Source organism: Lytechinus variegatus, chromosome 3 (genome assembly GCF_018143015.1).
Source record: "Lytechinus variegatus isolate NC3 chromosome 3, Lvar_3.0, whole genome shotgun sequence".
In the NCBI taxonomy this organism is placed as follows: Eukaryota; Metazoa; Echinodermata; class Echinoidea; order Temnopleuroida; family Toxopneustidae; genus Lytechinus; species Lytechinus variegatus.
This window is the reverse complement of record NC_054742.1, coordinates 42,077,803-42,103,438: the sequence shown is the minus strand read 5'-3', so window position 1 is coordinate 42,103,438 and position 25,636 is coordinate 42,077,803. Positions and strand designations below refer to the sequence as shown.

The 25,636-nt window shown below is 36.3% G+C and overlaps 1 protein-coding gene across 2 annotated transcripts; it reads left to right on the top strand.

Moving 5' to 3' along the window:
• The first annotated feature begins 6,033 nt into the window (after positions 1-6,033).
• LOC121411061 lies at positions 6,034-25,066 on the top strand. 2 transcript variants are annotated; one of them, XM_041603545.1, is made up of 8 exons: positions 6,034-6,193; positions 6,563-6,761; positions 7,222-7,367; positions 8,317-8,563; positions 9,239-9,513; positions 10,340-10,781; positions 15,953-16,011; positions 23,465-25,066. In XM_041603545.1, exons 1-8 carry the CDS (start codon positions 6,055-6,057, stop codon positions 24,505-24,507), a joined length of 2,550 nt encoding a protein of 849 aa, XP_041459479.1. In that variant the 5' UTR covers positions 6,034-6,054; the 3' UTR covers positions 24,508-25,066. The 2 variants fall into 2 exon arrangements, with proteins under 2 accessions (XP_041459479.1, XP_041459480.1); XM_041603546.1 differs by having other exon boundaries at positions 6,089-6,193; positions 9,344-9,513.
• Positions 25,067-25,636: the final 570 nt, after the last annotated feature.

The window sequence follows — 25,636 nt, the reverse complement described above, 5'->3', positions numbered from 1 at the left end:
TACATTTCGGGTGATTCGATAAAATGCTTTTATTAAAATGAGAAGCTTCATTATCCGACACAATATTAAAAAAGAAAAAGGAAAAGTCTCTCAATTTATACCGAGATGAAATGGCCTGAAGTATCTGATATAAGGTGTGTATTTCTGAACTGTATCGTTTCTCCAGGCAAATGGGGTTGGTCTTATAAGGCTGCAGATAAGTTTTCCTTCTGTTAATACTGAAGAAGATGATTCATTCATATCTTAGGGAGTGGTGCATTGTAAACAAAATCCCATAAGCATACTCTAAATCTTCTTTATCTTGTTTTAACTTAGACAAATTGTTTGAAATTTTATCAATTAGTGATGCGACTCGTATTTCATCAGGAAAGCTCTCAAAGAAGTTCGGATAAAGAACTTAAGCATATAAAGCAATAATTATAGAACAGGAGTACAAATAATATATAAATTGTTGCATTGGAGACAATTCCTCCCTCCATGAACTTTCAGTAAACCACGTTTTATGTGTTTTGGAATCAATTCTGTAAATACACACTTACATCATAATTACACTCCCTATAATGTATCTCATTCAAACGATAATGGTACAGAGTGGATTTCCTATTTCCTAAGTGAAACTCGTGATTGAGGCGATAGACCTCATGAAAAACATGAACTTTGTCTTTCTAAAACATTAATTTTGCCTCATCATTCTCGATATTAGCCTATTCTATTTGTCCTTATGCCTCATCACCGTCGAAGGAATAAATATCCTCTTTGAATGATACAATATATTATGATTTATCTAATTTTCAATTTAAACTACACCGCCAGTTCCCAAAGGACCACCACCAAACATTCTACACCAGTTTTCAATCCATGATGTTAGTTCAATATCCATTGGTGTTCTTATTACACATTGCTTGTTATTCGAACACCATTCGGTGTTATATTCAAATGCCATGGTGTATTATAAACACCTGAGGAAGTGGTCCTTTCGGAACACTGACTGGTGTAGTTCTTGACACCGCAATTATTTTGTTTACAATGTGTATAGGAAAGGCAAACAAAATTCCGAATGTTTTAAAAAGCAGTGATGATGTATACCATGTCTCATGGAGTCTGGTAATTTCTATCAGCATTGTTGTTTAAAGTTCTTAATTCGCTCATGTCTCACTTCCGTCATCAATACCTAAACGTTCATATCATTATCCTAAAGAACATTTTAAAGGATCATTCTCTTCCGTCATAATACCTGAAATATTGTTACTACCTATTGTATGGAACCTTCTTTCATTTTATCTTTATCAGCTCAGGGCATGAAACCTTCATTTTCCCCTCGTTTTTCTAGCCATGCCGTTTCTCAGGACTTATTAACACTAGAAACGCATTTGATTTGGGCACAGATAGCTTAAGAATTAATATCCATCCGCTGTTGTTTTTAAAGTCAATTGTCAAGATTTTTAGAAATTTCCGATTTTGAGCTGATGGACTTCGGTACCTAGTAGGATGTCCTGATGGTGTCATAATACAGTTGATTCTCTATCATGATAGCACCAATATAATTATAACAAAATAATGTTACCACGTACCATATTCCTCGATAGAAGGGGGTTTAAACCTGCCATGCCTGCGTTTATTGGTCACAGTCGCTTAGCCAGGATGCCAATAACATGAAAGTTATGATAAGTTCGTATAATAGATATTAACTCTTTATTGCATTGGCAAATTGATTTTAAATTGATGTATGTTTATGATTAGTATTGTAATCAGCATTTCGATCAGCATTTGTAATCAACATCGCCATCAATGTATTCTCAGGGAACTTCTGAACCCAGACGGTAAATAAAAGTGAACGATAGAAATCGAGAAGACATTGCGATATAATGTCTTCTAAAGCTCCCTAATATCTTTCATCACCACCATCATAACCGCCTCCACCATCACAATGATCATCATCACCACCACCTCCACCATCATCACCATTTTGATAAACATTACCTATGTTTCTATGTTTATTATGATCACATTCGAATGCATGTGGGTCCTATCGTGTTAAAACTCGTTATACTGAATTAATTTTCGTCATTTTATTTCTTAACTAATAATTTCCAACCAATATTAAAATCTGCAAAATTTCGAACTATGTCGTATGAAATAAAGCACCATACATGATCAGACAAAATCTCTTGAAATACAAATATTCGTAATCCATGATTGAAAACATCAGCAAATAGGACGTGTGAAACACAAAAAATATTATGAACAATTAGATTTTGACCCAAATATAAATTATAAATCCCCCGGAAATGCTGGGCTCAATTATCTAATATCCTCGTGTCGACCATGTATGGCAGAATAATTTTGAAATCATGTAAACTAAATTGATAGTAAATTGATGATGTGCAACAGTAATCCCTGTAATTTCCATGTTGATTATGTTAAGCGTGTCAAATATCACTCTGGTGTGCACCTGGTCACGCTGGTCGAACAGAAAACATGCTTATTCCATGACATGACTTCAAAGCCGTCGGCGACCCACTATATATGAACGACGAGATTTTTACCTAACCCTGTAATATTTATCTAAACTTTTATGATTTTCGGGGGGGGGGGGTGGGGGGCCGTTTGTCTTGTGTCTTTTTCACTTTTGTTCTCCTTTTCTTACTTAGAATTTTCTCAAGTATGCAAAAAAAATGTTTTCCGTTAGCCATAATTGTTGTAAAGTACTATGTACCTGTTATATATGTATATGTACAGTATATCAGGGAAAGGGTCCTCTGAATCTCGCTATGTATGATGTGTTCTTCACCGAGGATCACTAAATCATTTTTACGCCCGTACAGCTACTAAAGCTAAGATGTAACTGCAAAGTAACATTGAAACTTGTATTAATATTATTTCTGTGGCCGGGGTAATATTGAACCTATTTTTTTTTTCGTATCGCTTTTTAATAGTTTTTTATCATATTAAACCTCGTCCTGATATTTTTTGTACGTTAAAATTGTAATTGTCATTGATGATGAGATGTACATGATTAAGCAATAAATGGAATTTTCCACCTCACTTTCTTTTAAAAGACCCCACTCCTTACCCATCAAAGATATCATCTGTATACCCACATTATCATCGTACGCTCTCGATTCTTCATTTCCCCTTTAAGCATAAACATGTGAAAAAAATGAATTCAATCCTCCTATAACTCTACCAAGTCTAGGGACGGTTCAGAGCCTGGTGTATGTCGTTAAGCCATGTGTTGAAGTCGGAAATATCAAGTGTGGTTGTTTTCAGTTTCTTTGCGTCTTCACAACCACACCAGCGACAACGCTTACACCTTGGAAAGGGTCATTCGCCTCGCTGATTCGAAGTATGCAGAATCCTACAAGTCATGCATTATGGAAGAATATGTAGTGGAGGCGGGGGAAGGGGGGGGGTATTCCTCAAGAAATAGAAAGAGAAGGGGCGGTAAAGGCATGGTCACACCGCCCGAGCGTTGTTGGAGCGGTCGTGGAGCGGATAGAAAAAAATCATCACCGCTCGCTACCGTTCACTACTTTCGATTTCGATTGTTTTTATTTTGTATCCGATTTTTATTTTCGATTTTCCCCCCAAATTTTGTGAGCGAAATTCGACCCTCTCTCCCTACCGCTCCACGACCGCTCCAACAACGCTCAGGCGGTGTGACCAGGCCTTTACATCAGTAGATGGTTTTAACATTGAGTCAACATTCGCACCTGCAACAATTGCTCCTGTCCCAGTTGGTCAGGGCATATATATGTTATTTTTTTTTCGTTTTGGGGTATAAAATATTGTGAGAATTAGAAGAATATCTATTTAGAATCTAAGTGTGGCTTAATGTGTAAGTTGACTGTCAGACGAAATAAAACAATGAAGCAAGTTTACCGTCCATGTATTCACGTTTTTCCTATCCGCCATTCCCCCATACTGGCGACCCCCCTTATGCTATATAGGCACTTGATCTCACCTAAGTCATGATGAGGATCTTCCGCACGTCTGTTACATGCCTGGTTGCTGGTGATGATAGTAGGATTAATCTGACTGGAAGAAGCAAATCAAAGGAGAGAGTTTATTCCCCAAACTTTGAGGAATACCATAAAACCAGTTACCCAAACTAAGATGATTAACATAACTATCAACTACAGAATTGTCTCAATTCCCTATTGCATGCAGTCCTATATTGGATTAATGTGCTAATCCTTAAAGTAATTGCATATTATAGCTTTGGAAAAATTCAGGCGTCGAGCTGCTACTATTCGATTAATTACGCAGCAGTAAATGGTGTAGGATAAAATTTATTAAATAAATAAACAGAAATTTCGAATTTCGCACAAAGTTATATTCATTTTCATTCTACATTGTGTCTTTACTCATAAAACTCAAGATTTCCCTTGCTACTAAGTAATTTAATTTTATGCCAATTATGCAATTAAAAAATAATAATCTACCTAAAAATTGAGAAAATAAGTTGTAATGCATTTATAATTTTGACTGACTGGGTGGATTGAATTTTGTCCAGAGTTTAGGGACCAGATATGAAAAGCACACTCGCATTTGAGTGTTTCGATAACTGCAATTGAGCTCTCAGAATTCAAGGAACAGTGCATACGAGAAACGTTAATTGGGTTTTTTTACTTGCTGACAGAACAGACTGAAATCATGACAAATTCCCTGTTCAAATCAATGTGCGAAGGCAGAATACCGTGACTGAAGTTTAACGAGAAAGCTATCCCGGGGCGATCGTCAGCATCGATTATTTAGCACCAAAAAAAAACATGATAATAAAAACCCCAAAATACAAGAAGAAAGCCGTGTGTATCATATCATAAATGAATCGTCAATATTAGGGAAACAATAGTAAGACTAATTCTATGGTATTTTTTTACATCTATCTATGCAATGAAAACAACGGATATATCAATCAGACAAAAGTAACTTGTTATATTGCATTAACGAAGATGTGACGATTTTGGCAGCTTTGATTTCCGACTGGTTTATTGGACTCCCACTCAATTGGTTTTGGCTGCGTGGGGTAGGTTAAGATAAGGATTCATACACACCTGTGTGGTTTATTCTTGGAGTCTACGTCTAGACTTCACTGGTAACGGTGATTTGACAGAAATGGAGAGGGTTCATTAAGACGGGGCTTATACGGCGTGTAGGGCATGTAATTACAGGCGATCAATTAAAGGATCGGCTGTCTGTTAACTGATAGCCATGGTGAAAACGAAGATCTATTTTTATTCCGATGGTATTTTGTGAGTGCGAGGACCTTCATTCTAATAATACATTGACGATTGGCATTTATAAATTATAATGGTGAAAAACGCAATTTCATTCTGGAATAGATGCAGAGTCGTGATCAATCTGAGCTGTAATGATCTGATGAACTTATTACAAACAACATTATATAAACACTGACATGTTAGCAAGATCAAGCGTGTGATTCGACAAAATATGAACAAAATAAGTCCTTGGTGATCATGATGATCCTTGAACTCGTATGAAAAGCTAGATCATCGAAAGATTGAGTTGTTTATTTCACACTTTTAACGTACAAGTGATACATTTTCATTTAATATTCGTCATTCAAATACATACTTTCGAGATCATATTGAATCACATGTTTATCTTACTCTATTGAACAAAAGCTAATTGCACGTCAATTGAGATTCTGTAAAAGAGGGTTTTTTGTAAAATAAACTGAATAGTTTGATCATAAAGCTATGGCCCATCTATTTAAGAAAATAATTAATTTCGGTTGATAATGATATTCAAAGTTGTCTGATTATAAGAAAATTCAATTGGTTGAAACAATAAATAAAAAACGTTTTTTTAATCAAGTTTTATTTAGTTAGTTTAAACCAGGGCAGAGATTGATTAGGCAAAGTAACAGCATAATATACATGACTACTTTCCAAATTATATGTTATGATAACATTATACAAAGAGCAAGGAAACATGCAGAGATTGAGTCTTCCTGAAACTGAAAATACAGCATCACTGTTCATACATGGTGTTTGCTAGAGAATGGTGAACATCAGTATCCGTTATTTTATGGGTAATGTCTTAAATCATAGCCGTATTTCCCTTTTCTCTTCCCTTAATAGGAATGAAACCGTATACCTGAGTAATGATTGGCGAATGTACTGGGAATGCTGCTCTATTCTTTACCCAAATGCGCCATGCAGACTGGGTAAGTTTAGGGGTGGGTTCATAATGTAGGGTAAGATCGCACTAAGGTCCATTAAAAATCAACGTGATCCATAAACGATCTTAGGAAACGAAGATACTCTATAAAATAAAATGAAACTCTTTTTGTGGTAAACATTGTAAAGGACCACAGCAAAAAATAAGTTTTCAAACTCTTTTCGTGTTCCTGAAAAGAAATATTATGGTTAAAATGCTCACTACAGACCATTGATTTAGAATTGGCATGACATCCAAATGTGACAAAAAATGCATGGGTGAAATAATCGGCCAGGACATTTTTTTAATGTGTATAATCCAATTATGTACATTCCTGTCTACACTTCTCTCCTGCTTGTTCTCTCAATCTCATCAGCGTCCCCCTGTCGAAATGGAGGGGTCAAGTCACAAGATGGCGCTCGGTGTATTTGCAAACCCGGTTGGAGAGGATCAAGCTGTCTGGTACCATGCGCGGCAGGGTACTACGGACATGGGTGTTCAAGGAGGTGCAAGTGTGGCAGAGGAGCAGAGTGCGACCCCATGTCAGGGGTGTGTTCATGCTTGGATAGAGACAGGTGGGTCATATCAAATTCATGATCATCAAAGGACAATATCGCAAACGTCGAGGTTCACTTCCTTGTTATAAAAGGCCTAAATTAGTGTTTCTTCAATCTTAAACAAATTAACAAAAACACATGTTGGTTATGACATGTTGCGAGAACTTTATTCATCTTTATATAAATCTAAATAACTACCACCCCTCCTCTGTATTCTCTCTTTTAAGTGTCTCTCGCACTATTTCCATCTTCTCCTCCTTCATCTCTCATTATCTCTCCCATAGGCCTACCTCTGTTTATTATATCAGAGGAATCGAATGCTTTATCAAGTGACAAAACCCTTTTTTCGTTTTAGCTCTGACACGAAGTACTACAAAACTCCACAACAGATGCGTCTCTTGTCTTTATTGTCAGTAAAAAACAAATCTCCCATTAATCTTTATATCCTCTTTCTGTTCTTTGATATTCAAATATAAAGGTGTGAATCTCGGTGCCGGTGGAACTCCTGGGGTACATCATGCCAGCATCGGTGTAACTGTAAGACTGGTTGTCAATGTGATGCAGATACCGGAGAGTGCATCTGCAGATCTAGATCTCCAAGAAATCGGGTGTCCAGTCCGGCAAGTAAGTAACAACTAGATCTGATCAAGGAAAATCCCATCGAAATGAATTGTCAACTCTGAAATGGGCAAGCTTCAGACAGATTTCCATTACAGTCCAAGGCAACGGTCACGTCATATTAACTAAACAGGCCTTCAGCTTTAACAATCCTGAGTAATAGACCGAATAATATGGGAAGGAAATTCAGTTTCCCTATTTGCTCATAGGAATCGCAATATTTACCCAAGATCGAATTCTCTTTTCTTTGTGCTTTACACTTTCCGGAAATGACAAGTATATTTTTTCCCTTTTGTGTAGCTCGTATCCCAAACTCGGCCCATTAAAATAGTGATCTTCACTATCATACTGCAGAGGACGAATTTTCGATTTTACATTCTTGTCAACTTAATACCACCTGTAAAAGCAAATTACTTTGTTCTCTCCACCGTGTATACTAAACCATGCATGAACACAAAACAACAAACAAGGATTCTTTTTTTCATTTCAACCGTTTATAGCAAAATTCTTTAACAACAGCAACAGGCATAATCTGTATTCCTAAAGAAATTTCATTCATTCCAGTTTTACCACCTATTATGTTACTCCTAATCTACAGTAGATCTGTACCTAGCCACGAACGAAATAGTGTATTAACATGTTCATCTGTCTCATCATTTTTTTTGTAAACTATCCACATGAGACGATAAAAGTTCATTTTCAATCTAGACCACATTTCCCACAACCTGAAACAATACCACTGAAATTAGATTTATGGCTATCATGTACAGTCACTTACAATCTTCATTAGATCTGTACGTAACCATGAATATACTGATTGCAATAAAGATGGCCATTCTTTTCAGCCATATTTTTTATTCATTCATCTTTCAAACTCCGTGTGGTTATACTCCTTACTATAATATAGTTAATCTGTATTTATCCGATCATCATGATCTCCCTCGATCTACTTTAGATATGTACCTAGCCACCCTAACCCAGGCAGGTTTCCTCAATGTCTGTGGTGGAGAGTGTATGAACGGTGGTACCTGCAGGACCAGTGGGGTGTGTAGATGTCGTAATGGATTCATCGGGAGATTCTGCGAGAACACCTGTCCCGAAGGCTCCTATGGTCGGAACTGCCAAGAGACCTGTCAATGTTCATCCACGGCCGAGTGCCTACCCGAATCAGGGCTTTGTATGTGTCCAGGATATGCAGCATCGTAAGTATCGCCCATACTTGGCAATTACTGTTATTTCCGCCTCGATGCCTCAACGACGGCATTTTTATTCCACAATAAGCCCGTCTACGTTGTAATTTGGAAACAGAATTGCATATATGAATATTATGTGGCTTATAAAATTGACCAAAGATAGCATTATGTTTAAACACAACTAAAGTAAAGAAATCAAACACAAGCACGAAACGGGCGCTTGTAAATGACATTTAATAATCAAGTTGTTTTAATTGCATTAATAGCTTTTAAGAACGTGATGTATAGTAGTGTGAGAGCTGCTCAAAAGACTTGAAAACTAATTCATTAGTGCCTTCATCTATTTCTTTCAACGAAAGCTTGGTGTCTTCGTAAATGAGCTCAAAATATTTACAAATTTATTAAACAACGGCTACTTCTATAGTGTGTCCAGAGCAATTTCTGGTCGATTCCTCTTCATTTGAGTTATGTTTTTCCCAAATGTTTGTCCAGATTAGATGACATCAATTTAACTATTGAATTAACAGGAACACAACTTTTTTGCTTGAAATTCTCGCCCCATTACACTTTCAACTTTTTCCAAATAAATCCCCTGCACTTTCATTCACCCATCCCTACCGCTCTCTCTTACATCAACTAAAATCTACCATTATTCAATCTCTAATAAACCATAACCCCCCAAAGTCAATCAGGCGGTTACGATGACAGCGACGAGGACGAGTCCGACTCCGAATACGATGAGGACTCGTCCGATAGTGAGTTAATGAACCCTGTGTCATCATCATACAGTATGTACCACTGCACGGGACGGTGTCCGGTCGGGAAATATGGACCCTACTGCATGCAGACCTGTAATTGTCCCGCGGGACTTCTCTGTAATGACGTCAGCGGGAACTGTGAATGTCCCGAAGGTGAGGTGTGCGACGGATCAGGCGGCACGACAACACAAAGAAATCCAGGTAAAACCACATGCACAAACCTGAACAGACGGTCAAATTACATGTAGTTGAATAACTTATGTTATTAGGTTTAAATAATGTGAACAAAATAATCTTCTACCATTATTTGCCATATTTATTTTCCATTAAGGCAATTTATGAAATGCAAAGAAGTGAGTTTTTATTGACATTATGCTGCATGATTTGAGAAAGTGTCGACAGTATCCACTTTCATTTTATATCAAGATTCAGAAAAACCACCACGACAACAAATTACCAAAATTAACGACCCATGTACAATGTGAATAGGTCGATATACATTGCAAGTTAGGCCTTACACAGAGTAGAATTTGAATTCTTTGATCCTTTACATCAATACAACCAGAAATTTATATTTTAAGAAAAAAAAAACAGTTGTAAATTATGTGGCAGGGATGTTTTCTATACAAATTGACCAACTTATGTGTAAAATTTTGATGATCTGTCAAGTCATACATAAGTGAAAATGCACTAAACGGAAAATCATTACTTTTCCCAATTCAAGGGACATCTCTTTGATTATATTATGATATCCGACAGTTATTTCTAGCAAACATTCACAAGTTATTTCTTTCAAGTCTGTTTGCCATAGATTCACTCAATCCATTTCTGGTGACGGGAAGAAGTGTATATTGTGTTGGCGAATATTTTGAAAGACCAATACTAAACTAATGTACTCTTCTACTTGTGCATTGTAGCTTCAACTTCCTGTAGAAAACAAATATTTGGTTTTATTGTTTCAAAATTATGGGCATTGTGTTGGTCGAATATCTAACCGCAATATTTTTAACATTATTCACTATTTCAGTGGTGACGTCACCGCCTAAACGTAGATTGCCAGTGACATCATCTCCAGCAGCAGCCAATCCAGCTAACCCGGCTAACCCAGGCAGAGGATCATCAGGGACAGCGCCCGCTGCGTCCGGCCCACGCACAGGCACTGGTACCGCATCAGGCTCATCATCTTGGTCATCTTCCTCATCATCCAGTCACTCTGTATCAGCGACCGGTAGCAAGTACCCTGCAGCGGATCCAAACGACGGCACGGGCACGAGCAAGGCGGCGAAGCCGGAGATCGCTCTCCAAGGCGACAATACGGCGACGTCAGAGGAGCGGCTTGGTAGAGGAGAAACCCTGACATTGTGGGCCGTGATCGCAGTGTCTTCCCTTTTGTTGCTCGTTGTCGCATCCGTTCTCATCGCCATCCTAATCAAACGACAACATCAGGGATCAACCGTTCATGTAGAAGGGTAAGAAGTCAATAACCACTATACGAAAGAAAATGTATTTCATTTATTAACCTTTGTTTTTGTTGGACGAAATCCAATCAGGCAATTTCCTCGTTTATCCTCTTTTACTTTTGATTGCTTTTCAATCCTGTATTCAATAGCCTAAATAATTGCGTACAACGTAATACAATTCATAACGTGACTCCAGAACAAAAGAAGTATCATTAAGGACGAGTTTTACTTTCTTTTTATGAGTTCATATACAATATCGAGGAATCATTATTTAGTTTTCAAAGGCTTTTGATAGTGTGATTTACAGTATTTTCTTTCATGGTTAACAAGGTCATTCAGGTCATAACAATGCTAAATTAAAAGTAATTACTACCATTGTCAAGGATTCGAAATATGGAAAAAAAAATAAATAATAACTGATTCAGCTACTTACATCATAATTGCAATACCTTGGGCCAGATGTGAATTATCATAACTTTATTAGCTCTGTGGAAAGCATGTAAGCTCCCTGATGTTGGTTGGAATATCTTCATAATAACGTAGTATCAATACTAGTATTCATCTTTGTTGCCTTTGCTTCTGCTTTATTTTTACACTGAACCAAACTACTTCAGCGTAATTGAGACAACATTTCAATCATGTCAATTACTTTAAAAAAAAATATGTTAGGGTATGCATTACGCTTTACGCTTCAGAACATTGTGACCCATTATGTTTATTTTCCACATCTATTATATTTCGTCAGTATCAAAGAAAGAAAAATTAGAGTAATCAGGTACGGATCCATGATTTTTCAAGGGGGGGGGGGCATAGTTTCCCGAGGAACTAGCACAAAAAAAGGTTTTCACCGAAAAGTTACAAATAATGAAAACAAAATGTCCTTGCTTTCAGAAGGAGGGGGGGGGAGGGTTGGGGGACACTTGTGTTATAACGGCATATTTATACATTACAAATTTTAATTGTGCCTCTCAAGGGGGGAGGCACGGGCAGGCTGCCCCCCCCCCGATCCGCCAGTGAAAGTAATGGATTAGTGCAAGCCTGAAACTATGTGATACTGTACTTGAAGTTGACAACATTGTGAGTTTTAAACTGCAAAAGAACTTTTCATTATTTGTCCAACCAAATAATTGATCATAAAAAATAGAGAAATCTTTTGAATTCTATAAAGCTTATATTTTCACATTTCAATTCATAATCTAAATATATCACACTAGTTTCATTCTTTTTGCGATACCGTTCACTGCTTTTGGCAATCAAATCAAGAAACACTGATAAAAATACAACACACATTTCTCAAAATTACATTTCATATTTAGCGTTCGCACTCTTATTTGCTTTCCATTCCATTAAATCAAATATAATGCAAGCATATCCATGCTACAAACTGTATTTTAAACAACAAGGAAACACGATATTTTGATAACCGCCAGTATTATTCGGTGCTTTTGATCTATTATGTACAATGTATGTACAGTAATGTTTATTAGTCAAACCACGGAAAATCAAGCATTTTTTGTGTTTGTTTCCTGGTTTTAATCATATTCATTTTTAACTTGTGATGAGTAAATACATATATATAACTGAAAAAAAATTGGTAGATTTTTTAATCAATAAGAAAAAATTATATGCACGCTGTAATTTCCGTAACGAAGATATTTAAATGATTTAATGGTATACTGGTATTCCAGAAATGAATTTATAGGAGAATGACACAAATTCGCTTATGATTCAAACTATAATCATCTGATCATGAGGATTCATCTGTGTTGGTTGAAGATCAGAAAATTTTGAAAACTACGTCACATCGCTGAGGAAGGCTGCATTTAGTAGCAGATAATTGCGAGGTAACTCTATCGAGTTTTTGTGTGTGTTGAGAGCAAAACTTCAAAATTTTCTTATATAACAATCTTTCTATGAATATGACATGTGTCCGACCCCCCCCCCCAAAAAAAAAGAAATAATAATAATAATAATAGTAATAAAAATCAACCAAATCATTGGTTATGATCCGCCTGGAGCTGTTCTATCAGAGACCTATCACTTGGAAGGAAGATGCATTGAGTGAACGACAATTGCTAATGAAAGTAATAATATTTTATCCCTTTTTTATTTTGAAATCATGATGATTTAGATGATGAGTGAGGTAAAATTTACACTAATTTCGTCGTAAAAATATCATATTACATAATAAAAAAGAATGTATCGTGTATATTCAATCACGAAAATTGCACAATCTGTTTGCTTTCCGAAACCATACTATACCTTAGCCTATAATTTAGGCGAAGGCTGTAGTTATTGTCTTTACTGTTATGCTGAACGCAAGCGATGCGTCTGGTGTGGCAAAGACTACGAATTGTGGAAGCAGCCACCAATTCGTAGTCTTTGCCACATCAGACGTATCGCTTGCGTTCAGCATTACAGCAAAGACAGCAGCTTCAGCCTAGATTATAGTCTAACAATATCATTGATTTCGTATTGTTTGCGATCAAAATACCTACGTAGGATTACCTTTTTGTGGGGGTGGGGAAGCCTGGGGGCACCGCATCTGTATAATTTGTTTGCTTCCAGAACACCCTGCATAATAATGCGAGCGAGCAGAGCGAATCAGGAGAAAATGGAAGAAGTATATTAGAAAACGCACAAACATCTCCCTATAATGGTTTTATTCTAGCAGCGAGCAGAGCAAGCCACCAAAACAAAATTGTCTATTTTTTCACCCCTAAAATATCATATGCCAATAAAAGACCGATATCTTTTTTTTTTTTTAGAATGTTGGAATATCTACAATTATGGTTCACTGCCCCGTTCGCTGCACAGACGGTCATGACAAGTGTTTCTATTGGGGGTTCTTAATCAGACTCTCAATCAAATAAGCTAACTCAAATATGAATTTGGTAGATTCAGGTCCAACTTTTTAAAACCTAGGGGACCTTTTAAATATCTCATTTAGCGTAAGATCATGTTCCATTTGTGGGTAGATTCGTGCTTGACTGTAATGCTGCATGATGGATGGGGTCCAACATCACGGTGAAACACATGCGGACGGAGTAGGCCTACATTTAACTCTGTCGGCAGTTGGTCTGCGTTAAGTCTATTTTTTTAAACCCTGTTTATGATTATACCAATTAGTTACAGGATAAAGCACTCGCAGTTCTTTGGTCTGTCTATATATTATAATGTGGCAAACTTTTAGATAATGCTATTTCCTCACAAAAACCGTACGAAACCTTTTTTTATTAGTTGACCTGGATAGTCATGTGACCGGTCCTCGTGCATGCGGTAAAATTGTTCTGTTGAATCGGTCTGTTTCCGTTCACCATGTTCACTATTATGTTTCCTTGATCGATGATGCAACTTAAACGTACGTGTATTCAGCAAGTAATATCACCACAATGGTAAAACTAAAATATCGTCATCAGGGCAATCCATGAAATAATCAACCATTTTGTTCATCCCTATATATCAGGGGCCCATCTTACAAAGAGTTGCGATTGATCCATTCCATCACAACTATGGAAAGCCAGCAAAGTCAACATATAAAATGCATGTTTGTTCAAAAAATTCTAGATATGAATTCCATAAATTCATTGATTTCTTGACAATTTGGTATGTTCTCCTTTGTTTACAGAGGACATTTTGCAAATTTACTGTAGAAAAGTTATGACACTGATGGATTTCCATAAAGTTACGATTGATTGGGTCAATCGTAACTCTTTGTAAGACGGGGCCCAGACGTGCATTTTGCTTTATTTTTACCCTATTATTCATTCAATTTTCAATTTAATTTCAATTCATTTCTTTATTTCATTTCCATTCAAACATAATTCATATTAATATAAATCGGGTACAATTTACACATGAACATTCTTACCTCGTAATTAAAACAGAATAAATTTGAGCATAAATGGAACTGAGGGTGGTCCCCTAAAAGCCATTATGCATAATGTAATCAAGCCATAATGATACGAAAGCGTTGCACCTCTTATGATCAAGAAAACAGAGACAAAAGTCCTACATTTAGGGGGTCGATAGAATTATTCGTAATTTGGAAAGGACAAATTATGAGCAAATCAAAATTATGGATCATCGTGACTAATACCTTGGTCACATTTGTTCTACGGCAGCCGTACGGCGAGTCAAAAACAACCGTTTTATCATTTGTTTGTACCAGCTACATATAGGTGGTTTTAGTAAAAATGAACAAAACGGCTGTTTTCGACTCGCCGTATACGGCCGCCGTAGAGAAAATGTGACCATGGTATTAGTTAGACTTACTATTTAAGAATGTGTCCAAATAACTTTTATTGATAAAATCTTAGAACTCTAAATATCGACTGTGATTCAGCTTTGTGGCCAGATGCAGTTGATATCACTTTGATAAAAACAAACAAAAGTTATAATACCAAAGCAACAAACTCGTCAAATATTATTTAACCATTATGCGACTATTCATTTGGAAACTCAAAACAAATCAAATCGAAACCGTCTCAATGAGCGTTTCTAGGATACTTGATTAACTTTCATTTTAAAGAATGAGCTACGTAAGCTGCGTTATTTATTGTTTCTTAATTGCGTCGTGATGAGAAACGTTTCTCATTAAGACTTTCAAAACTCGCGTTGCCTAGGATTGACCAAGACATAACTTCAATGAAACTTTTAGTTTGTATTTTTTCCCTTTTTGTTTTCCTTCTTGTCAATTATTCAAATGTAACCTCTTCATGATATCTCCCCGTTTCAAGTACTTTGTTGTGATTTCTTTTCCCTAACCACTTCACGAAAGTTATGAATTGCATATACCGGTGCCAAAACAGCTGTTCAAGTTTATACCGGTGGAACCAAAAAGGCGGGAAGTTGCTGTCGCCATGCCAACGATCATTTCCGCTCTGCCTTGTTCTCCCGGGGTATAAAGGCCTATGGCAATTGGTGATCGAAAGTATATCAGTATCAGAAAGAGGAACTAAAGTCAGAAGTTCTTAAAACAGCCGTTGTGCTGGTAGGATTGGTTATTTGGAGTAAGGAGAGAGTTAGAAGCGGGTTCTAGGCCATTTGGATCTCATACGGGGAACTGACGCCACCAACATGGCGTACAAGAGAACTATAGAACCTGATATGTCGTACCAGAAATCTGCTGGTACTGACTGTAGTCATCTGTTCTCTTGTTTCTCATTCTGTTTCTCCAGATCACACAAGAAGAGACTGGAAGATACTAACGTCTATGAGATTGTCGAATCCACCAATGGTAAGAATTCTATACAGTTTTTTTTCATTTATTTCAGTTTTAATTTCAAAATTTCATTATGTCATTTTTCTCCTTAGCCACATAATGATCCAGGATTTCGTAAAAGAGTTGGCAAAGATTTTGTCACAAATACCAAAGTAATATCTTACTCCGAAAAAAAAAGCTCTTATAAAGAGTGAGACATATTTGCCACTTCGGGCTATTAAGCAGGAGCGACTTTTCGTGCCCATATTCTCGCAGGATATGCGCCGGTCGGGTCCCATTTTGGGCTGCATCTTGAGGTTTCATATCTTTGAAAACCACTGTTTGATATTTCAGTACAACATATTGAGTGTATATACCAAAAAAAAATCCTATACATATCTTTTAGTTTAGGATTCTTTAATATTCAGTACTGAGAACTATACAATGAGAAGAATCCCAAAATACAAATTGTGTTAAATATACATGTCTACAATTTCAAGCCTGGGTATCCACTCTCTATAATTCATAATTTTCTTGGTATATCTGAAACTATTCTGACAAGCTCTCTGGCTGCCAAAAACAGTTTTGGCTTAAAATGTGAAGAAAATTGAACAAATAGTAGATTTGGTTTACTGCTAATAAAAACTTGTAAGGGATTAAAGTGCAAACATTTTATTTTTAAAAACCTTTATCAGAAGTTAGACATAATTGTGACCGACCTTAGATATTGTTCTGACAAATAAAATCATGTATGGAGGTGAAATTGTTTTTCTTTATGAAAAAGCGTTATTCAATGTTTTTAATACTTTTGTGACTAATTTCAAAGCTGTTACAGGCTCACTTTAAGAAAATCCGAGGTAATTGGTATAAACTTTTATCAGTTTGGTATATTGGTATTGGTAGACTATAAAACTTTGTTAAAGTGGAGCAAGTTATATATCACGAAAAAAAATCATTGCTTTTGGTGAATGCTATATTGAACGTACAAGGAACTTTCAAATCTCTGCTCTATACATCGTTGATCTTGAAAAGTAAGACAATATGCAGTAAATGATATAGCTCGAATACAAGACCTTGTCCTATATATGCCATTAAGATTCAGAGTGATTAAAACCGCTACCATCGGGGTTGGTCTTATCATGGTACTGTGTTTTCAGAAACTTCCTGTTCCTAAATTAGATTTCAATGTGAGCTATCTCAGCTTTAACTTGTGTTTCTTCCCTTATCTAAAAAAGATGCGAACAAAGGAACAAGTCAGAAATTAGTCAAGAAAATTGGGTCAGTTTGTGGTTTGTTTTTGTCATTAATATTAAAAAAATATATTTTATATTTTTTAATGCAATCAGAAATTCAAGACCCACTCCAAATCTGAATCTCGTGGGTCCATATTCATAATGAACTTGAATAAACTGCTTTATTTTCACCTAAATATTGAATTGCTCAGTGTAATTTACTAGATAACAACGGCAGCGCCAGGGGGGTGAAGTGCACGATTGCCCATATGACTTATCTTTTTAAATAATTCAAAATATGGAATAAAGAAAGGGGTAAAGCGGAGAGTTTATTGAAAGAGAGAGTTGTGGCATTAAAAATGGACACGATGTATTTTTGTTTCACTTTGAAATAATAGAGATTACAAGGATTATCAAATTTTTTTTGTCTAACATTCCAGATTTACATACATGTATTTGAGGCTAGAATTTGCCTTTGATTTGTTAAACTCCGGTTACCTTTCTGTCTTTACGAACTAAATTCACACGGAAATGATTCCTCTAAAGTGTTCGGTTTACCCTTGGGATGAGATAACCACGTGTTTCAATCCTGTGATTTTAAATGTTCCTGGGAAAATATCCGAAGACATAAGATGTCCGGCAAGGCTCACTTCCAGTTTAGATCGATTCATGTCCTATATCTTTTCCTGTTTTTCACACTGATCATGTTGTTATATAGGGAGATCTGAACTGAGGCGGGTGAAGGAAGAGTGTGGTGGTGGTGTTTTTCTTTTAAACCTAAATGTGGGGAGAAAAGCAATGCTTGTTGGTGAGCAGCCAGGGACTGACGATACAAGGTTAAAGGTCCCAGTAATAAGGAAAATAAAAAACTTGTTTTATCTTATAATATAAAGTATCATATATAAAACTTGATGGTCACTGTTTATCTCCATTCCTCTTTTTTATATAATTTTTTGCTCAACATTTGGTTAAATATTATTATCATTGAAGAAGACGCAGACTGGTTAAAGAATTACTAAACGGATGGTTGGGGCGTGGGCAGACTTCTGAAAAAAAATGAATAATCTATAACCAGTATTTATTATAGTTCGGTTGGTTTTATACACTATAGTTCATTGATATTGTAAGGAGGACAACGGTCCAACGGCAAAACGTGTTTGTTTTATTTTTATAGATAAGAAATTTATTTAATTTCCAATTAAGTTTGTAAAATTCTAGCTGTAGCCCCCTCCCCCATCTACTTCTGTATATATGAGGCGATTGGCACATGGGGTGTGGAGGCTGCAGCGACAGAGTGATTGCTTGCAAGCACAAATTAGGTTAAAATCAACTGTACATTATAATTCTTGCAATTGATTGCTGGTATATTTCTTACAAAGGAAAGAGGTGCCTATTTATCTGATACCATTGAATTTATTTTTAGATATCAAATCAGTTTATGATTTATATTTACAATCGTTTGCAAATAAGTTTCTGGCCACCCCTAGCTCACCCCCCCCCCCTTTCCGGGTGAAATTTTCTCAATATTCTCAACGTCTTCACAGGGAGGATAAGGTACCATACTTGCTTTAACATCAATATACCAAGATTTATCCATCCAGGTGTCTGTCTATTCTTTTCAAGATTCCAAGTCCAGATTATTTAATTATATTTTAAAATACCCACCCTCTCCAGCTTGTGATCATGAGCCCCCCCCTCGATATCTACGAAAGTGGAGATCATTTCTTGCTTCCTGGTATAAGTTTTCAGACGTAAGCAAGAGGATTCTTGGCGTCGAGTGTTATATACAAAGAGCATGTATAGAAGATTGAAATATAAGAATATAAGTGTTTGTCTGGAGGAAATATCATTAACCAGACAAAATTGAATTTAGATGCGATTTGTTAACATTCTTGTTTGGTTGTAATGTAAACAAAAACACGTTGAATGTATTTAAAGATATACCAATGAATAGAAAAAAAACTGTGAAGAGGAATATTGTCTGGTTGTAACACTATTTCATACCAGCCTGTTATCCCCTTATTAAGCGATATTTCCTGATATGATAAGATTGCTTAGTGTTTTCAAAACAATGTCAAACTTGTTATTTGAAATTGACACTGGGGGAGTCCTTCAACCAAAATCAAATTTGACGTTTTTATGACATCTATAAATCAATGATGAAGTGGAAATGTCACTCAAAATGACAAAGGATTTGATCATTTTTACACAATTTTATTTTAGAATAATCCTGGTATGTGTTGAAATACGAACTTTTATAAATTAATACCCTCATTTCAAACGATGTCCTTTACTATAATCACTTTCTTGTTCTTTTTCATCGAATCCGGTACCAACATAGTATTTCATTTTCATAATAACATTTACCCTCATTTACTAATCAATATGTTTCTGAAAGTTGGAAATTAGAATCTGCCTTATTTGATTTATGTCGGTTCTCGTGCTAATTGAATCCAATTATGTCATGCTGTGCGGAGTTGGTGGTGGTCGTTGAGAAGGGGAAAAAATGAAGAAAAAAAACACGTGGTTTCAAGCTGAAGATTTTTCTTCACATCTGTTTCACTGGTCTAATAGAACCACAACACATAGTGGTAGACTTGGTAGTGGCCAAATTTGTGTAAATCCTGTTTAGTTGGAGACAGCTTCCATGTTTCTAACCACAAAACAATCATATATTCCGATGAGACAAATTACTTCCATTATCCAATAGGTATGTAGGCTAAGTTCGCCAACGAATGGAGAGGCAATATGTATGTTTGTTTTCGGTAAATACATGCCCAAATATTTGGCAGGCCTAAATATGAAATATTGTTTTACAAAAACCCATGTTCCCTGTTTTATATATATAATTGGATAGATCTTCAGGCAACTTCTATTTATATAGGTATAGTAACCTTTCTTAAAAAAAAAGTCTGTAATTTCATCCACATTACCTAATTTTCAGATAAATATAGGCATATTATTACTTTTAGTTGTTTCGTTTATTTTTTTCTTTAAACTAATTCTAATTCAATCTTCAGATTTAGGTGACTTTGTTTTATTTGATTGCAAAATATACCGAAAAGGGTGATATTTGTGGGTTTGATGTTGGTAGTTTTCAAACATGATGTAGTGTAAGAATAGCATGCGTGCATGTTACTGGAATATTAGCAAAAATCACTAAAATCACCGAGATGCAAATTAAGTTGGTATCATACATCTCCATAGATAGATAAATGAACAACATACAACATTATTACTGAGTTGGTTCCCCTTCCAATTCGTTGGAAATCTGAAGGAATGTGTGGTTTAAGACTGCATTTTCAGTTCCCTTTCCCATATCCTGGTGGATATGTACTCTGTTGAATATGCGAAAAGAAAAACATAATTTCCGGGTGTGGTGACAATCAGACAGATTTCTTTTTTATCCAAACGAAAAGAAAAAAAACTTCACAGGTTGGAACCAACGTGGAATCCAAGTCCGTTGGAGTCACACCCCCACCCCCCCCCCCCTCCTCCCCCGGAGAAGGGAAATCCTATTCTTTCGCGGGTTGTTTTACAGATTCATACCGTCACTAAAAGGATAGCTCATTGAAATATTTCTTTTAGTTCATGAATTGTTGAAATGACTTCGCTATAAAATATATTTCAAACACTGAAATATTCCATTGGATAATATCCAAGGTTGATTCGACATTAGTTTTATTAGTCAAAAGATTTTTTTTAACATAGGCATTTTTAACACCACCTCTTGCTAAGATATCACAGGTCCAAGGATAGGGATGTCACACATTGATTTTTTTCCCCGAAAATTTAAATAGTTTTGATATTCAGAACGATTAAAAGAAAGGAGTGATTCTTAATTCCTATTATCCATTCAGTTTATTAGAGTGCGGGATGAGCACTTCCATTCGTTTAATATAAACCTGTCTGCTCTCGTCCCCTGCAGGAATTCTATAATTAATATCCATACACTGTTTGCGCGGGGCATTTTAACATACCAATAGAGACACATCCCGGCGGGGATGCCCGGGATCACTCTGCTATAGCATCCAAGGCGCTGGCAATAACCATCTACATATCACTGTAATATAAGACTCAACAAAAAATATATGATATAAAACTTATATTAAAATAATGACAACGCATTGCTGACGTTTGGCATAGCCTTGTGTTAAATTTATTTTTAGGAAAAGGTTGGGCTGATAGATTATTAGTTTGAAGGAGGTTATATTCAGGGTATACCTCTTGAAAAAATAGTAGTATATGCCCCACCTGATAAAATAGTAAGAGACTTTGGTGCATATAGACCTTCATCCCCTGCAAAACAAGAGGAAATGTAAAAAAGAAAGGAATAGATTATTGCAGACGGCCTTTTAATAAACTACCGGAAAGAGAAAGTTTCCTGTCGTGTAATGAAATACTATACACTTCAATTCATGATGATTGCTTTGTTATATATGCCGACATTCAGACAAGCCTCATTATCATGTGTCGAGTTCATGTTATTGTTTTGTTATCTCACTTTCCATGATGTTAACTGTAATTGTATGAAAGGTGTTTTAATCATGCTATTATCAAAGGCGAAACTCATAAAAAGTCCAGGATGGGTATAAAATAAAATATTAACATCGGCATCATTGCAAAGCATTTAGGTAGAAATATAGGCCTACAAACTAATTAAGATACGGTTTGTCCTACCTCAGTGCTTCACCAGAAATTATAATCAAGTATTCCAATATTTATTCCGAACCTTAAAAAAAAACATTCTTATTTCATCGATTCCTTTTTTTCTTAGTATAATATTCCAAATACAAAATAAACTCTAAAACGGGATCACATACTTGATTCATCTTTCGTAATATTGATGTTTCTATGATATGCAAATGACTCTGGATATCATACACTTCCAGCCAACAAGTCTTTATACAGCGCACGTGCACTCATGGAAGTAATGCCTGTCAGATACTCATTTAATTCACCTGGGTCGAGTGTGGAAAATATAAATGAATGTCTCATCAGAGCACATGAGTATGTCAGCAGGGATTTGAACCCGGTATACATTGTAGGTCAAAGTCATTGGACCATAATAACTTGATATTTATCTTGAAAATACACCCTGTATATGCAATGACTACAATAATGAAGTCCTCCCATGGTTTGAGACCTGTTCAGAGGATGATGATGTAGGCCTATATATTGATTACGTGATCACCACATGGAGTACATCATTTTTTTTAGGATCAAGCACTAATTGAAAGTAATGATCACAGTCATGTTATAACACGGATATCATAAAAATTTACTGCGACCTGTATTTCTATTGACTATATAAATAACCAGTGGATGAGTCAGTATTAAATTTAACCCGGCACCACGCTTACCATAAAAATGCTGTAAAACATCATTATACTTAAAGAAATGAAGGTGGGTTTTTACGTCCGGGGGACCGTTTTATCAAGTTTCAGATCTGACATCTTTCCTTGGCTGAGAAGCACTGTTCCTTTGGTAACTGTCAGATAAAGTGAGACTTGTCAGATAAAACGTCATTATTATTTATTTTGTAATTATCTCTGTTGTTTGAATATTTTTGTGTCATTTTTACCTTGTAAATACATCGCAATTCGGCCTTAGCTTTTATTAATAAGCCATTTATCTATTTATCTATCTATCTATCTGTCTGTCTGTCTATCTATCTATCTGTCTATCTATCTATCTATCTATCTGTCTGTCTGTCTGTCTGTCTGTCTATCTATCTATCTATCTATCTATCTATATATCTATCTATCTATCTATCTATCTGACATGTCCTTTTATGAAACACTCCCCAGTTCTAATGAATCATAAGATTGCTATGCTATATTAATTGTGATCATTACAGATTTTCCTTGAGGTTCACAGACCTTTATTTTATATCATGAACATAAATGGAAGCAACATTCTGACACTTCTTTGGGCTGATCTTGGAGGAGTGTTTGGAGTATATACTTCCAGGATTTTATTAGCCCAGTTTCAGTGGTACTGACTTAGCTGCATTCTCCTCTCAGAGAAGCCTTATTGATCTGATTGACCCTTTTTTGCTGGGTTTCGCTCCAACTCTTTCTTACGACCCCGGATCGCCAGTGTACACTGAAACTGCATTGTCAAATTGTCTTATTGACTGACATAGTTTTTCTACATGAAAAGCGTTATTGATACGGCCATAAATTTCACTCTTAATCAATCAACAGGTGATCACTTTCACATTAATTTTCTTTGTTTCTTCTTTCTCGCTTCAGGTCCATACAGAAGCAATAGCAAGACCATAGACAAGCTCGCAAAGAAAGCCCGGGAACGTGCCGAATCCTTCAAAGCTCAGGAAAGCATTAGTTCCATCACCAAAGAGATATACCTTCTACGTACATCGTCACTAAGCAACATGTCTACCTTGAATGTTCCAAGGAAAGACCACAAGGCAACCGAACTCTTTGCAAATTGGGCCAACAGTCTCCGTCTTAACAAATCCACCAACTCACTCAATGAAGGAAGCTCGTCACCAGGCTCGTCTCGAAGTAGATCGAGCTCCAACACTGTGACGCAGCCGTATGCCACCAAGACAGTCCCCCTTGATAATGACTTTGATGACTACGCAGAACCGGTGGATCATGTTTCAACCTTGAGCAAAGATTTCCAACCTAAGAGGCCTCTGACAATGACGAATTCAGATTCCAGGAGCAGCGATCGCGGTTATCAATCAATGTACACATCTTCCGGCTCGAACTCCTCATCGAACAGGACATCGGCAGTTTATAAGCCAACAGAAGATAGTGATTATGATGAGTTGGAAGAGGAGGTGGTAGACCAGGAGAAGATCAAGCACTTCCGGTTGACGAGATCGTACACGTACTCGGCCCCGTCTAAGGATCAGAACGGAGAATATAGTTGTTTGAATAGAGGTTTGAACACCAATAACAGGCGTGGCCCTGACGACAAGCAGAATACGTCGCGAGGAAACACTGGATACTGCAGTGCCGTAAAGACAGCAGAGACTGATGGCGAGTACTCACATCTCAATCGTTCAGCAAAGAGACTAACCCATATTCCTACCAGGAGGATTCAAGCTCCAACCCTACGCCACGACGATGAAGACGACTATGATTACTTAGAGGCAAATAAACCAGAACAGAACACGACAAAAGGCAACGGCAATGTCCACAAGAAATCTGATGGCAAAGTGGATACCCGTAAGAACCTTCCAGGAGATGGAGGGTATGACTTACTCAACAGACCATTCAGAGCCAACAACGATCAATATGAATCCATATGGCCTGGTAAAAAATGAACTTTCGTCGGGGTAAGCTTTAAAGGAGCTAAGTCAACGCTCGCATCACGTTGATCGACCTGTAGGCCTACTCAAAAGTTCTTTAAAATGGCTCGAAGGGAGGTATTTGTGTATTTTGGTGCCATACTGAATGTACTGAAGGACGGTAACGCTGTGCGCGTAAGAAGCGAATACCTTTGAAGAAGAACTCATCTCCATAAACTTCGATGCTGTCGAATATTAACACAAACAAATTTGGAAGGAACTGGATTTTTTTATTGTTTGCACTAACGAATTTAAAATTTTCAAAAGTGGTAGCCATTCATTAGGATATACAATTTCGTTTCAATCTTGTATGGTTACAATAGCCGTTGTGCAGAATAACATCGTCACCATCCGCGGTATTCCATCAGCATATTTCCTTTAATTCTTCTCGTTCTTTTTTATTTTATTTGGAAAGTAAGAAAGTTCTTATATTAATGCCATAAAGTTGGTGAACAATTATGATTTTCTTCCATTATTTCGGAAGATATTTTTAATAATTGTGTTTGTAGTAAGATGAGTTTTAAAGGATATGAAAACATGGCATGTAAGAGAGTCGGAAGTCTCTTGTGTCACAACCAAATGAGTTTTCTAATGAAAATATAAGCTGCACCTGATGGTAATTGCTGTCTAATGATGAAAACTAAACTATTTTTATGTTAACATTAAAAAAAGCCCATCGCACACATTATGTTGATGTTACGACTGGCATTCTTAATATTTTTTTCAAGAAAATACAAAGAACTAATGTTATCTCATTTGAGGTTGATAACAGTAGTAGAGATGCTAGTATACCTTTTCTTTTAACTGCAAGGCGTCAGTTGTAATTAGTTTCAAATCCGTCTCCCTACGATTGGGAATTAGTTCTGTTGTTATTCCAAATAGGGGCTTCTAAATAGCCTTTAATTTCAAATTGAGTATACTATAGTTATGAATTTGGTTAGTATGGTTCTCTTTGTCTGGAAATTCACAAAAAGTTTAATATTCCATTTTCCTTTAAAAAATCCGATCCATTCGAGAAGTGTGCAACGGATTTATGACGTCACAGTTGACCTTATAGTTATATGTTACATAGAAAATTACGTTTAAGGGTATCCATATTCGGTAG

Coding starts and splice junctions, on each gene's coding strand:
- LOC121411061 (XM_041603545.1), top strand. CDS start 6,055: ATGGGTAATGTCTTAAATCATAGCCGTATTTCCCTTTTCTCTTCCCTT. Junction 7,368..8,316: donor TCGGGTGTCCAGTCCGGCAA/GTAAGTAACAAC, acceptor GATCTACTTTAG/ATATGTACCTAGCCACCCTA. Junction 16,012..23,464: donor GATTGTCGAATCCACCAATG/GTAAGAATTCTA, acceptor TTCTCGCTTCAG/GTCCATACAGAAGCAATAGC.